Source organism: Bombus flavifrons, chromosome 1 (assembly GCF_040668555.2).
Source record: "Bombus flavifrons isolate JBK064 chromosome 1, iyBomFlav1_principal, whole genome shotgun sequence".
In the NCBI taxonomy this organism is placed as follows: domain Eukaryota; kingdom Metazoa; phylum Arthropoda; class Insecta; order Hymenoptera; family Apidae; genus Bombus; species Bombus flavifrons.
The window spans coordinates 17,706,633-17,721,536 of NC_138442.1; the positions used below are offsets into that span (position 1 = coordinate 17,706,633).

General features: G+C 33.5%; 1 protein-coding gene across 5 annotated transcripts in view; it reads left to right on the plus strand.

Annotated features, from left to right (window-relative positions):
- Positions 1-14,904, plus strand: part of Gbs-76A (Glycogen binding subunit 76A) — a 147,153-nt gene that overhangs the window by 26,787 nt on the left and 105,462 nt on the right. The window contains exons 1-2 of one of the 5 annotated variants that reach the window (XR_011173212.1): positions 8,514-8,908; positions 9,686-9,775. The exons of 3 other annotated variants lie outside the window; for them this stretch is intronic. Coding sequence is in view for 1 of the 2 variants with exons in the window: in XM_069113650.1 (XP_068969751.1) it covers positions 8,828-8,908 (81 nt within the window). In the remaining variant the exon portion in view is untranslated. Of the gene's footprint in view, positions 1-8,513; positions 8,909-9,685; positions 9,776-14,904 lie in introns of those variants that run through there. One more of the 5 variants, XM_069113650.1, reaches the window with a different exon arrangement.

A 14,904-nucleotide genomic window follows, 5' to 3' on the forward strand; every position in this document is an offset into this window, starting at 1 on the left:
AACGAATGTGAAAACATTCGTGGTAGTGGCGTCATTACGTGAAAACTGCAGAAAATTAAGAATATTATTTGTGCGTAAAAAGCAGCGAAACTTTGTCTTATTTATCTCTTTCATAAATTTGTGATTTACGAAAGGAGGAAGTTTTTGAAGTAAATAATGCGAATACCCTGTATAATATCGGCCTAGGAAATTTTCTTCTTAAAGTAGTTGCAACGAATATAAATTCTTTTCCTTGTAAAAGTTTGCGAAACTCGTTGAGAAACTTGCAATTGTATATTCTGTATATGTATAGATGTGTCAAGCAAGCAACGTGTACTGAATAAAATTGCATGCAAATAGAATTTTTCGTTGCTTCTAGAGTAAATCAATAATACCAAATACATCGTACGAGTATTTTATAATAATATTTAGAAAGTGGGAAAACGGAGTAGACCTTCTTTTAATTTTACTTCTCTTCAGTTTCATTTTGACATCGTATCGATCCTCCTCGCTAAACCAAGGATCGTCCAAATGAATTCGTTTAAGTTCTGCTGTTTGCCAATCTCGAAGACATTTGGCATCCTCTCGTCTATTCAAGAATAGTTCCTTTTCAATTTTTATCTGGGTCATTGCGTCTATTCGTTTCCTAGGATCTTCTCCTTGCCGCTGTGAGACAACACTTCTGACAAAGAGGTTTACAATCGATGAAGCCCCTGTTTCACTTCACAAAAGAAACGTCGTCGATCGATGATCGATACATACTTGGAGTTACGATTCTAATCTTTGTTTAATCAACCAGCGACTTGTCTATCTCCTTGTTCCTTTCTTCTCATCGTTAGAAGCTTGTCATCGTCTCACTCGACGCGGTGAATGGATTCAATGAAAACAAAGTGAGGGGAATGGACCAGAAAATCAAGCTTAATGAATATTAATGAGTCTATGCGTTTAGTAATTTAAGTACCAAGGAAGAAAAGTTCGATTAACCCCTCGAATACTTCAGCTCGATATTTTGTTCTTTAACAGAAGTTTAATTCTCTTTTATTTAGATCTTCTTCATAAAGTTGTGTATCTTGCACCGTACGTACAGCAATATTTTAGAAGAGAACTTGTAACGAAAAGAAAATGTACAGAGCGATGGTTTCCATGTTTTGCTCCCGTTTCCTAAATCGTTTTTGTGCAAGACGATTGTTAAAGTAAGTGGAAAAGGTGAAAATCAGTTGGAAATAAATTACAAGAATATAGCAGATAGAAAACATTAGAGATACTCTATTGATACAATTTTTGTAAGAGTGCTCTTGGTTGATCAATAATATTGTTGATATTTCAAAGTTGTCGACGAAACTCCGGTTTTTCGATAAATATTAAGGATACATATTGATCCTTTTAGCTGAGGATCTTGAAACATTGACAATACACATAGTCTGAGGTTTGCTATCCTTAAACTTGTTATCCTTATGGAACGAAAGTAAGATTTGTCTGGCCATTTTAGATATAAGAGGAGTGAGTTGTTGCAAATAGAATGGTACACGATATATCCAACCATATTTTTCATAATACTTGAAATATCTATGTGACGTTAAAGCGATACAATAAAAATTGCAGAAACATTTAGGATGATCCAATAGAAAAAATATCCTTTCTTTTAGGAAAGAGAGAACTTTTGATATTTACTTATTTCGATGATTGGTATTATACTTTGAGATTGTTGTTTAAGATTTTCTTCATTTGGAATTTAGAACGCGATTCTCTGTATTTGGAGCAGTTTTAAAGGAGAACGTGTTTAACGTAATTTTAGCAATTAAAAATATCACGCGTTAGTAGGTCAGATTTAGAAACTAGATCTTTGGTAAATTTGTACATTTGGTATATGGAAAATTCTGAGTCTGTATGATATTTTTGATAAGAAAATCCAGAAAAAACGTTTAATGATATCCACGATCCTTTTCGTGTGATAATTGCGTGCAAAAAATCCGCGAATCGCTCTAATTAATACGCAACACGTATACGAATTGCTGACAAGTTAAAATTAGTCGTAGTCTGAATATCTTTAACGTTATCATCGTTGTGACTTGTATTTAGGTCATCTCTTATCGCGTACCTATTTCGATAAGGTGCAGAAATCAATGAATGATTTTTTACTGAAGTTGTGATATCGCACTTGTTATAATCTAGGTTCCACGTTTATATTTGGTTTCGATATTTTTTGTTTATAAACAATAAGTTTCTTTAAAATAATATCGTTTACAATTAACGAATCGTATGGATATTAAATTGTATCTTGTGACAACAATATAATTGTATAAACAATATGTCAAAATAACAAATACCTATATTGCAGGATATAAAACGAAACAATATCGATTATGAGGACCTAGTGACATAGATACTCTTCAGATTCAATATTTATAGATACGAATAAGATGACAATACTTTCTTATCATCCGCCTATTGCTTCGAAGATAATAATATCGCTGTAAAACAATACTTGCTAATGTCATTCACATTTCCAAACAGTTCTCACGCATTTGTAAATATGAAAATGCGAATGTAAATCGCTTATCTGTCGCATGGTAAATAGAAAAATTCCACTCAAATATTTATCGCTATCAAATACATCATTTTTTACTAAAACGATTAAATATCGTCTTTCATATAACGCTGTCTATAGAAACATTTCTCAAAAGTACCCTTAATCGTCGTATCTGATCATCGAAAGATCACCGACGTAGATGATTCAAGACTTCTGCACAGACGCGCATATATCTCTATCTTCGATCAAGTTGACATCTTCTTCCCTATTAGAAGATTCAATCTGATCCGACAGTCTCGTAACACTCACGCGTCGCGCTCATCGTGTCTCGGAGACATCGATGAATCTCTCTCACGGTCCTTTAGGTGGATGTACGCGGCGAACCCGGGAGGCAGTCATTCTGGAGGCCGCATTTACGCCTCATTTCATTATTTGCAGCTCGAGTCGAGCCTGATGCTTTCTCTCTTTATCCTGACTGAAAAACGAGGTTGCCTAGGTACCGGAGTGACCATGTTGGCGTAGGTCGCGTACAGTTAAGTCGCGATTACAAACGCGTAGGCGTTTCGTACTGTCGCGATAAGATCGATGAAATCGGCCGATAAGATCGATAGGAGTTCCATTCTTTAATAGCAGGAATTGAGTGCGCGCATAATTTAATAATATTGCATCCTTGGTTGATTTACGACTGGCCGACGACGCATCAAATGGCCGGGCTGATTTCCTTTCTTTTTCTTTTTTCACTTTTTTTTTGTTGCCAGCTGCACCATAACGTACCAGTTTACGAGGTGCACACACTTCGTTCGCCCTGATTTCGTTCGGGTTTATCCTCTCGGTGCCATTGAAAAATATTGCTCGGTTTCCTAACCGATAATAAATATACCCACGAAAGTATTTTGCACACTTCCTATAGAAAACTTTTGCGTCCACATTGCACGCGTTACATAAAACATTTCGAAATTTCATTAGCATAGTGACGAGACACCGTTGACATTACTATATTGGTTAAATTTAAAACCAATCTGAAAATGTTTGTGGAAATTATAAGATATCCGTTGTAAATATATGTTTAATGAAAGTTTGGCGTACAGCGTGAATGATTATTTTAAGTGCATACAACAAGTGTTAAATGTATGATTACACTGAATACAGGTTGTTGGACAAACAAGCGTCCGATTACTTTCGCATATATTAAACGAAATTCTATTTCTTTTTGAACATGTTTCTCTCACTCTGTATATGTTTCAAAAACATCGATTGTCACGGCATTAATTGCGACTGTGGTTTTTTTACAAAGCTTCGTGGAGTTATCACCAATCTTCAAAAGAGTTGTAATTTATTATTTAAAATGGGAAAACCCAGGAGCTTGTTTCTCATTTCAATAATAATCATATAATTATCATATCGTCTCGTGTGACTTCAATTACAGCGGTCGATGAAAGTATATAAACAGTTACCATAGGAAGCTTGTTATGTTATGTATTTTAAAATTTTGTAAAAATTTTAACGAGACGCACGACTATCACGATTATATTGACAAAATTTGAAACCAATCTGAAAATGTATTCAAAAGTTACGATATACCAGGTACTCGTTATAAACATGTACTTAATGTACAATTAATATACAGCACGAATAGCCGTCTTAAACGTACAGATACAAATAAAAATGAAGAACATTTGAGCGATTTTACAACTATGAGAGGCAGCACGTCTTTTCTTGAGTTTGATCTACTAAGAAAATCGGGAGCATGCTGAGCAGAAAGGTGTCTTTCTTTGAACATTACGTAGACGTACCTACCAATTAACTGACAGTCTCAGTGGGACAAATATGGAAGCGGTCACTAGAACAAGTGCATATTGAGGTTTAAGATCTGTTTAAGATCTGGATTAAGAATGTATAGATACAGATTATTCCATTAAAGTTCATCTCTGTTCGTGATTCTTTTGAATTAAACATCCTGTCATTTAAATCACTTTTAGGAAAATATTCATACATCATCATCATCTGTTAAATACTAATTTCTTTTTATATATGACAATACATAACAAAATAAACGGAAGTAAAAGTTCGTAATTCCAAATTAATAACAGGAATTTCTCAAATTCACAATCAGCTCTTTGATTCTATAATCTTGGAAGTTTCAATTCTATTTTTTAGTAATAAAATATTTAATTTTGGTCGTTTAATATCTTCTTCTGCTTTACATGTATCTGATCGTGCCTGTATCCAATATAATCTCACTTTCAAGAATTTTAAGTCTCGTAACTTTAATTGCAACGTGTTGTATGACGCATTCTATATAATTATTCGCAATCCGATGAACATAACTTTCGGACATTGAGTATCTTCGATTCCAGATTAGCTATATTATCTTCTAGACGACAGAGCCAGTACGACACGTTTCAATTTGCACATTAATTATTTTTATGTCTTGCAATTAGAATGATTCACGCATTAACATTCTCATATTAAAATTCCATCGTTTACTCTCACATTGTTATAAATATAAATACAATATAAAACGCGTAAGCGGATAGTGGATTTTTATGTATTTATGGGAAGTAAAACGAACTTCTGTCTAGATTCTATTCTTTAAATTAATTCATAAAAGCACGAATTTGCATAAATATTCGCACACCACACATAAGTAATTAGTAAAATTGTAGTACGATTTGCATATGGAAAATTTCTAGGTTGGGCATTTTAGTTGCTTCATTAGCAATTCAGACAATGCGACGAATAACAAATAATAGTCTGGTAACTGAGAACTACAACTCATGGTGAAAGTCACGTTTCAGCACGTATCGCCACTGTTGAGAATTTATCAGAAACTTATGGGAATGGTTAAATATAGAAACCTGCGCTCGAAGAGTATGAATGAACCTTACGGGTGTTCCCTCTTTGATGACGAACGTTTATTTTACTTCGCTTGGAATTGGTTTTCACGAGCGCGGCTGCAAGTAGCACGCGAAACCAGGCGTTTTGTAAGAAACTAGTATCGAGGGAGTTCATCACTTACATAATCATGTCGCATGAAAGATAATCGAAAAAATTGCTGACTCAATTTTAATGTCAGTAGAAAGTACGTAATTCGTGTAATCTGTGCTTTACATTGAATATTGACGTCATTAATAGCTTAAAACATTTTTCAATGCAATTATTTGTCAACATAACAGTTGTCAACAATTAAATCAATGTAATTATTTATTTAAATAATTAATTCAATGCAAGTATTTATCAACATAACAACCGACATAAATTTTTTAACGAATTTGGTCGAAAGTGGTGTCCTACTATGTAGATTTTTTTTTACTTTATGTTACTAATTGCTTGGTTGTGATATAGAGATAAGAGACTGATTCGCAATTAACGAACGAGTACTTCACTCAACAACTGGTATTACGTTACTTACTCACGATAGCCATATCATATCTAAGGAAGCCATCGATCAAAGCGAAGACAATATTATTAATTTTTATTAATGTTTCAGTGTTATTAATTTTATCGAATGTTATGCAGATTAAATTTTATCCTATTTCTTTGAAGTAATTATTTTTAAAACACGAAAATTCTTTGTAAAGTACGATCATCTTTTACTGATTTCGGAACTCAAAATCAAAATCAAAATATAATATTCAATGTACAAAATAGTCCAGCGGAAAGTGTACAAAACTAAAAGAATAAAAGAGGACGCGGAAAATAATATAAAACATATTACAATACTGAATATTAGAAATATCATCATTCACGATGTAATTAAGATATCACTTATAATTATCGTATATCGCATTATCGTACATGCAAATATTTACATTCTCGTTCACAAGTCGTCAGATAGCTTCGAGAGTAGTGCCTCTCTAGTTATTATTTGTTTATCATTGAAACATGATATAACTTATTTTTCCTTATACGTAATTGACAAATGTCAACTTAATTTTATAATTACAAGATCTGTTTATCTTATCCAAGATACACAAATAAGAAGCGTCTCGTACATTATATGTACGTGTGTTTGTAGTATTCCATGTGATATACATCAGTTCATCATCGTCAATTAACAAATTCTTTATTAACACGATATGATTTACACTGAAATTTAAGTTCACGATCATCCCATAATTTTTTAAACGTACAAATATATCTCACCTGAAATTTTCAATTAAAACGATACTTTTACGAATCCAAACAGAGAAACAAATAAGTATACTGCGAATATTTATGCAAATTATGAACATTTGTTTCAACCATTACGTATTATACCAAGTACTCTGCTCTGGATATTACATATATTGTTGTATTATTACTATTATTATATATTTTCCTACAAATACATCAAAATTCGCCGTCTATATGAAAACTATAGGAGAAGAAAATTAGTCATAGTCTCTATTTTTCGCAGAAGAGATCGTGTTTTCCGTTTTCATAAATTTAAAACTATTGCCTACGATAATATTAGATATTAAAATTCAAGAATTATTTTCAATCTTACATCTTTGGATCTAACAGCTTCTCAGCTACATCGTATTAAAGTACCATTCTTCGCACACAAAATTAGAAAATCAACAAAAATGTACCAATCGTGTCCTTCTTCTGTCATCATTCTATACAACAAATAAAGCAATTCGCCGAAGCAAGACCCATTGATCGTATCACATCGGAAAGTCGATGTTCGTTCGCACGAGCCCTTCTTTTTTCTTCGATCAACTTTCTACGGAAAGTCGTAGCGCCACGCGTAAAAAATCAACTCGTTGACGTTTCACTTCTGACGTTGAGTTTTCCTCGAAAAACAAATCGCATACTTGGCTACTATCGAGGAAATCCTGCGGATTGGATCGCGGCAGCCGTCAGGACGATCTGTCGATTCTAGCAGAATGCAAGAACTTATCAGTCGTCTTACGAGCAGTTGCTATGCGTTATGGAAGGGGTCCCTGGAGTCACCTACTAGCTCGACCAGTCAGAAGTCAGTGTGTGTAAGCCGGCCGGTCGTGCCGGCTCCTTTTCTGTCTTTGCTCTGCTGCACCTTCGTTTTTCGAAAAATCGTAACTCGACTGCACGTTCATTCAGCCACATGCCATAGATAGATCGGGCCAAGTGTCTCGTTAACAGTCGAACAAATTGCACCGTCAAAACCTGCGATTTCCTAAAAACTACAAAGCCTTTTATCCGTCACGAGAAACGAATCATGGTGGTCCCGTTAAGGAGGGATTCTCTTCGTGAACTTTTCTTCCACGCTGTGCCTTGAATTTAGCAGAAAATTCGTGATTTACAGTCGAACAGCATTTTAAAAAAGGAAGAGACAGTAGAGATTTTCTCGTCGACAGTGGAGCATTGGATCGAAGCATCGAAATATCGTATTTTCAAGGAGAAATATCGAGAGACGTTCGGTCGTCGAGAATGCGAAGAGGAAGAGACGAGGTCGAGTGAAATTTTTATCGAGTTTTTGTTATTGTTGCTTTTATCGGGACGAAGGGCACAGTTTGTGTGAATTAACGGACGGGAAATTAATAGGTCGAAGATGTTTAAAATTGTACGACGATTTTGCGTTTGATGGGATTTTATGCTTGCCCTTTTGTTATCTGTGGTGGTGAAGAAACTTTAGAAAGAGTTTGAAAAGTCATTTCCTCTCTGACATAGGGAGAAGAACGCCGTAACGTAAAATCTTGTCACTCTCTATTAGTACTTGTGGAAATAGGTACGATATAACGTATGCAGAAAGCAGGTGGAAAATAAAATAAAATCGTGCATCGAAGAAAGATATCGATTTTTTAGAATTTTTTTGAAGAGACGTTTATTGAAAAAAATTGCAAAATTCGAAGCAGTCGAGGGGTTAAGACTAGGCAAAAAAATTTCCCAACGTTAGAAAAGACAGTGTGCGACGTATAAGTCGTATGTTTTGATGGACTGTGAACGAAATGAACAGAATTGTGATTTTTACACGTTTCTGAAACTGAACTTTGTCGGCTTTATTGCCGAAGACGATAAACAGGCTACAATTTACATCACCAATAGGCAACAAAAAGTGCATTTTCTTGACGATACGAGAGTAGTGTTATTTATTACGGATTGACTGTTTGCTGCTTTCTGATTAACTCGAGATATAGATCGATTCGACTCGAAAACAATTATTAATTGGCGCCGTACAAAGTAAATAATCCTACCTTTTTCGATAACATCGAATATATTTAAGAAACGAAACGTTGTTTTTTCGAAAATGTGAGGACAAAGATGCACAAAACCGATTGGAAAGTGCTGGAAGAATCTTCATTGAAGTATAACGAGGTGCCTTCGATCTGATTCAATACGATTTAAGCAAGGAGCATGATTATGACGCATACAGAAGAAGTATCGACGACTTTCGAGTCGAAAACACCGACAGAACAAATGAATGGCCACTCTATGGTGAATAGCTCTTTTGTTTTTTTAATTAAATTAATCAATTTAATCTTTCGCTTCAAATACCAGCGATTTATCCAAAGACACGTAAGTCGTGTTTTGATCCGGGATTTTAGTATCGCGATATTTTACGTTTAATAGACTGCAGGGTGTCTCTTTAAATGAAAATTGTAGAAGTGAAATACTCGTTATAATAATATTGGCGGATATTATCGTGAAGCGCCACGTTTCGCTCATTTACATTGGCATTCATCGATTTATCTCGGTATATCGAAAAAGATACGTAGTATAGTAGATAAATTTATTTGTTCTGAAATTAAACACCCATATCTAGTAACGAGCACATTTATATTTAGTTTGCTCCCCGTATCGTATCGCGTATGACTTTCAGCATTTTCTCTCCGCGTCGTGACGCGACGGTGATTTTAACATCGCGCACAGTTTAATTAGTATATTCGATCTTTGATATATGCAAAATACGAAGAACAAATGTCTGAAAATCAATTACGCATCGGCATTTAGAGATTTAATATGATTGCGTTGTGATTAGTTAAAACAATCGATTAAATGCGCGAAGAGAGAAAAATTTAATGAGATTTTAAGCTATCGTTTGTTCTATCAATAGCGCATTAGTGCAATTTAATAAGTTAAACTAAACTAATTTATATACGGAGATCGGAGTAGAATGATAAATTACATTTCCCAGCATTTCATAGATATAATATATTAAAATTTGATATGATTTCGAAGAATTTTGTATTACTAAAACTGTTCTCTGTTTAGTTTTTGGATCAACTATGTATTTTGGACTGTCTGTTTCTCGAATATGTCGAGAATATATTCATAGTCGTCGATATTCGAACTACCAAAGCAATTAAAACTACTAATATCAGTTTCTCTACCTTTGTACTTATTAAAAACATGTAAATGAATTCGGTAATTTAATGTGTACTTTTATTGAGCCATTAATTACATATTCTGATATAGATGATGTATTCTGGTCATATTGTTTCAATTCCAATTAACTATAACGTGCTTAGCTGCGTATTAAAGATCGTTAATTTGAAACGCTTTTGATTGTTTTTTTTACGCAGTTTCCTGAACTTAATGCTTGGTATTTTATAGTCTTTGCGTTCAACAGGTTGTTCTACTTTCCAACTTGCTGTCAATTAATAATAACGACATTAAAATCGGAAGATTAAAATAGGCTCATTACGCTGTTCTTACGAGCCTCGTATATATCTAATGTTCCCAGCTATAGCTTCGGAACGATGGAAATAAAACGATTGGAGAGGGATCTTATTAGATAAAATTAAATAGTCTTGTTTTATGTGTTCACTTCTGAAGTAGACACGTTCCAATGATTTTAAAGTCATCTCTCTTTCCTTAGATAGAACTATAAATCTCTTCCTATACTCTTCCTCTAATCTTCATTCTCTACAGAAGAAAAAGTTATAAAGATACCTACATTGGGAACTTATTAATTCAGAAAATATTATAATTCTAATTTTGTATGAAAGACAAAAAAAAACATATAACACAGTACCTACCCTTACGTATATGTTTCATACTCAGTTTCACTCGAAATACACTCCAAAATTTACAAATAAATCAAGAAAATTGCCTACTAATCCGCTTCCCATTTAAATTGCCTGTTTCTTTCCTGTTGATTTAATCAAACCGATCGAATCTGTTTGAACGACCCGCGTATTGTAACAAGCTATTTAGGCGTAACGATCGGTGTGAGTAATCGATCGAGAACTGATTTTTCGATGGCAATTATGGTTGGCCAGGTTATTGCCCTTGCGGTGCGTGCTATGAATGAATTAACGTTTCACCGCAAAACGAAGGCCAGGTTGATGATAATAGCACGGCTTCTGGTACACCTTGACACCGAAAATATCGTGAACGAGAGTTGCTGTATTCGGTTGCAGTGCCGATCGGCGGTCGACTGCATCGGACTGAACCTCATCATTTCGACGACGACGACGACGACGACGACGCAATAACGTATCTATGTATAGAGGATGTCCGCGAACAGAGTCTTACCGCGCAGTATCTGCTTCTCTGAACCGCGCGATTCGCACGGTCCCCGCGTCGATCAGTAGAAATTTCGCTTCTTACCACGCTTCACTCTGGTATGTAATCAAATTCAGATCATTTCTATCGACGAACTGACTTATTCCAGTTAGATTTGCGTTAGGTTCGGTTATTAGAGTACACTGATTTATCGATTCTGATAGAGGAATAGAGAATGTTGGATGGAATTTCATCGAGAACTATTTTTCGTTCTCTGGAAGGACACGACTTTCGAATTATCAAAGATTGAGAAATTATCTGTGAATTTTCTTTAGAAGGGCGCTACGACGCTTATGCAGTTTGCATCTTGTCTATTTTAGGCTAGGTCCGAGTTAGATCTATTTATTGCAATGGTTAGTCTTGGCACGCAACGAAATTTTAGTAATTTATACACTGATTTATTCGAGATTTAATTTTGGTTGGGAATTCTATTGAGAAATACATTGGAATTATCAGAAATCGAGAAATTTTCTATGAACCTTTCTGGGAAAGCTTTGAATAATTTTTATTTTGATTATTTTAATCTACTTTACACTAGATTCGAATTAGAATGCTTATTGCAATGCTTCGTCCTGGGACACATCGAAACTTGGATAATTTAGATTGATTTATTCTAGATTTAATTCGGAGAGGTAATACAGACGTTACAATTATGTGGAAATTTTAGAAATTCCAAATTTTGAATTTGGAAGGATAGTGAAAATTTTCTATGATTCTTTTTGGAAGCTATTAGATTCAGATTGCTTTCATTTATTTGCAAAGATGTATAACAATAGGAAGTAGTTATAATAATATATTAAATGAATTTCGTGTAAATAACTATAATTGTTTATAATCTGTGGAATATATAGCAGAATCCATAAAAATACGATATTCAGAGCAATGAAATATTCTATATTACAGAATACAATATTCTATTGCAAAGATAAGTTGTGTTGCGTATTGACACAAGTATACCATACAGTTATAGTCTGAACAATAAGATCAATCTGCTTTCAGAATATCATTCAACTTCATCAACAAAATTATCAATAAAAATATCGAAATATTTTTGAACGACAGCATTCATATATGTGCTTGATCCTCAATCAATAATTATTTATTACAATAACATGCCAGTTTAGGATTCTAGAAGCAGTTTCTTATCAAAATATACAATATATAATTGTCAGTTTGTAAACACATTAATGTACAATTATTTTAAAACAATAACTAGTTATATAATCAGTGAATAAAATAAAATCTTAGGATGAATAACATTTTGAGTAATTCCGCATTTCTCCGACAACAATGCATTGACGTATTCATAGAATTTTCCATGTGGCAGTTAGTCATCGTGTTCCTCGACAGCTGACAATGAATGAACGAATTCTTCTTTTCTTCCAGCGTAGCACTTTGTTCGAGATAGGGTGTAGCTTTATTGCCATGCAAATGCAAGTAATACCGATAACTCTGATAATTGACCCTTCTTCACTCGAAATAGCATTATTGAACACTTCGTATATATGCGTACGCTATACTAGCTTTTCTAATAATAGTTATGTTATTAGCATTCTTATACAAAATTTGGAATTTCTGAATTTTCTGTTAGAATGAAAAGGACAGAAATGATAAATTCGATTAATAAAATATGCAACGTAATTACGATAAAGCAAGTTTCCATCCTTATTTTCTCAATTATATATACTAATTAAGATTGTAGAATTATTATTATTAAAAATTATTGAAATAATACAGAAAATTGATAACTATTCAACAATTTTGAGATTGTTACGCATTTCTTCAATATAAAATAGAAATTATTTTTACTCCTTTAAATAATTCTATAGAAATTTGCACATACTATCAAAAACTATTGTGTATATAATAATACAAAATAATAATACAAAAAACAAATAAGAAAAATTCTGAAGCTATTGTAAATATCTCAAATAAGAAGTAGAAATTATTGTTATTCTCATAAATAATTTTATAAATAATTTATACACCTGTTTTTGCTTGAAGATAAAAGCTTTCATACCGTCATATAATGCACGTATTTTATTACAAACATATACGATGTGTGCTGTTGTACATTTTTACTTGCATCCGTCGTATATTATAATTTACAATACAAGGACAGATTATTGACCCTTAGCGAATTGACACACGTGACATTCTCCTTCTTAAGGCAATTTAATATTGAAAAGCCGCGGCGATAACCTTGTCGGGTCGTTTGATTGGATATTAATGGATATTAATAATTTCATATGATTCGCGTAAAAAACAATGGTCTGTCGAGAAGACGGCAATGTCACACAAATAAATCGGACATCCCCTTGTCACGTTGGTGCCTCACGAAACTTCTGGCCACGCGATTGCTTCATCGTCCTTGCATACTTATGAATACAAATTTTTTGGATAACCGTGCATTCTGATGCACCGGTCGTATTTTTTTCCTTTCATTCCTACCGGTCATCAAACGGGACGACTCGTTTCTTTTACGTAATGAAACGACGAGGAACGAACGAGGACTGTAGTTCTTTTACTTCCATGTTCGAATGTGGTTCACGATTTTTTCTTTTTTTCTTTTTTTTTCTTATATTATACGATTTAATTATTTCGTTTGGAGGTGCAGTCGTGCATTTTTGGGCGGACTAAAGTTACCGGTTTCTTCTTTGAGAATTTTCTACCGACGTATTTCGTACTTTTTCTGTGTTCGTTACACGTGTTTTTTCTTCTTATGAATTATCAGTAGGTTGTTAAGATGTCGCTTCAGGACGTGAAAAAGTGTTCAATATTTGCGGTCTTCTTCATTTACATACTAGAAGTAATGTTTCATTTTGCGTACAGCCGACATTCTGATGCTTATCTAAGACAAATATCTCGTCGGTGGTTAATTTGTCATCGGTTGCTGTGATACGTCAAGGAAATTAATATAGTTTTTACTTTTGACAAATTAACAGGTTTCATTTGTCTTGGATAACGTTCTATTTGTATTCTCATCCTTGCGAAGTTTAGCTACAATTAATAAGTTTGTTATCTTAAAACATAAAATTATGGTATCGAATCAAGTTAAAATTAGAATATGAATTTTGTAAACGTGCTTGTTTTTCAAATCGTTTAATTGAATGGAAATTGAAATTTTTATTTACCGATTCTATTATGATCGAAGAAAAATAGCATACACGCCATGCTATAAGCACGAGATTCCCAATCTATGGGTCGCGACCCCAAGGGGATCGCAAAGTGTTTCCTGGGGGATCGCCGAGGTTATTTTTACTTGCATTATTCAATTATTTCTATAGAAATTTTGTACTCAATTATTATTATAGGAAATGTTATTGCATAGAATTTCAGTCCTTGTTTGTTTCAATATAGGTTCTGGTATGTAAATTTGTATCTATGCAAAATATCAAACAAATATTAAAATATTACATGAAATTCAATTTAATATTCAAATTTTATTTGATGTCTTAATACTTTTTAATATTTCGCATAAAGAAACATTTATACGTTCAGACCTATAGTGAAACTAAATAAAATTTAAAGTATTATTAAATATTGTGAAGTCTTATTAGAAATGTCGTTTTACGCCAATATGTGTGACTAGAAGTTATAGATCATTTAGTAAATAATTACAATAGCATGTACGACTCGAAAAAGGTTCACAATTTTTTTACTTAAATTCATAAAATAATTAAATTAAATTAAATTAATAATTAAATACATAAAAGTTTTATTAAATTCTTATTAAAGAAATAAGTCGAAATGGAGAAACCGAACTTGGTTTGACGCTGTGTAAGTCGGAAGTATTGCGAAACTTTGTAGGTTCTACAAATGCGTCTGGGCGTTTTATTACAATTGCGAATAGTACCGTAAACTCGTAAACGCACGTATACGTAATATGCGTGTCGCAGATGTTTCACGACCAGACGCATTAG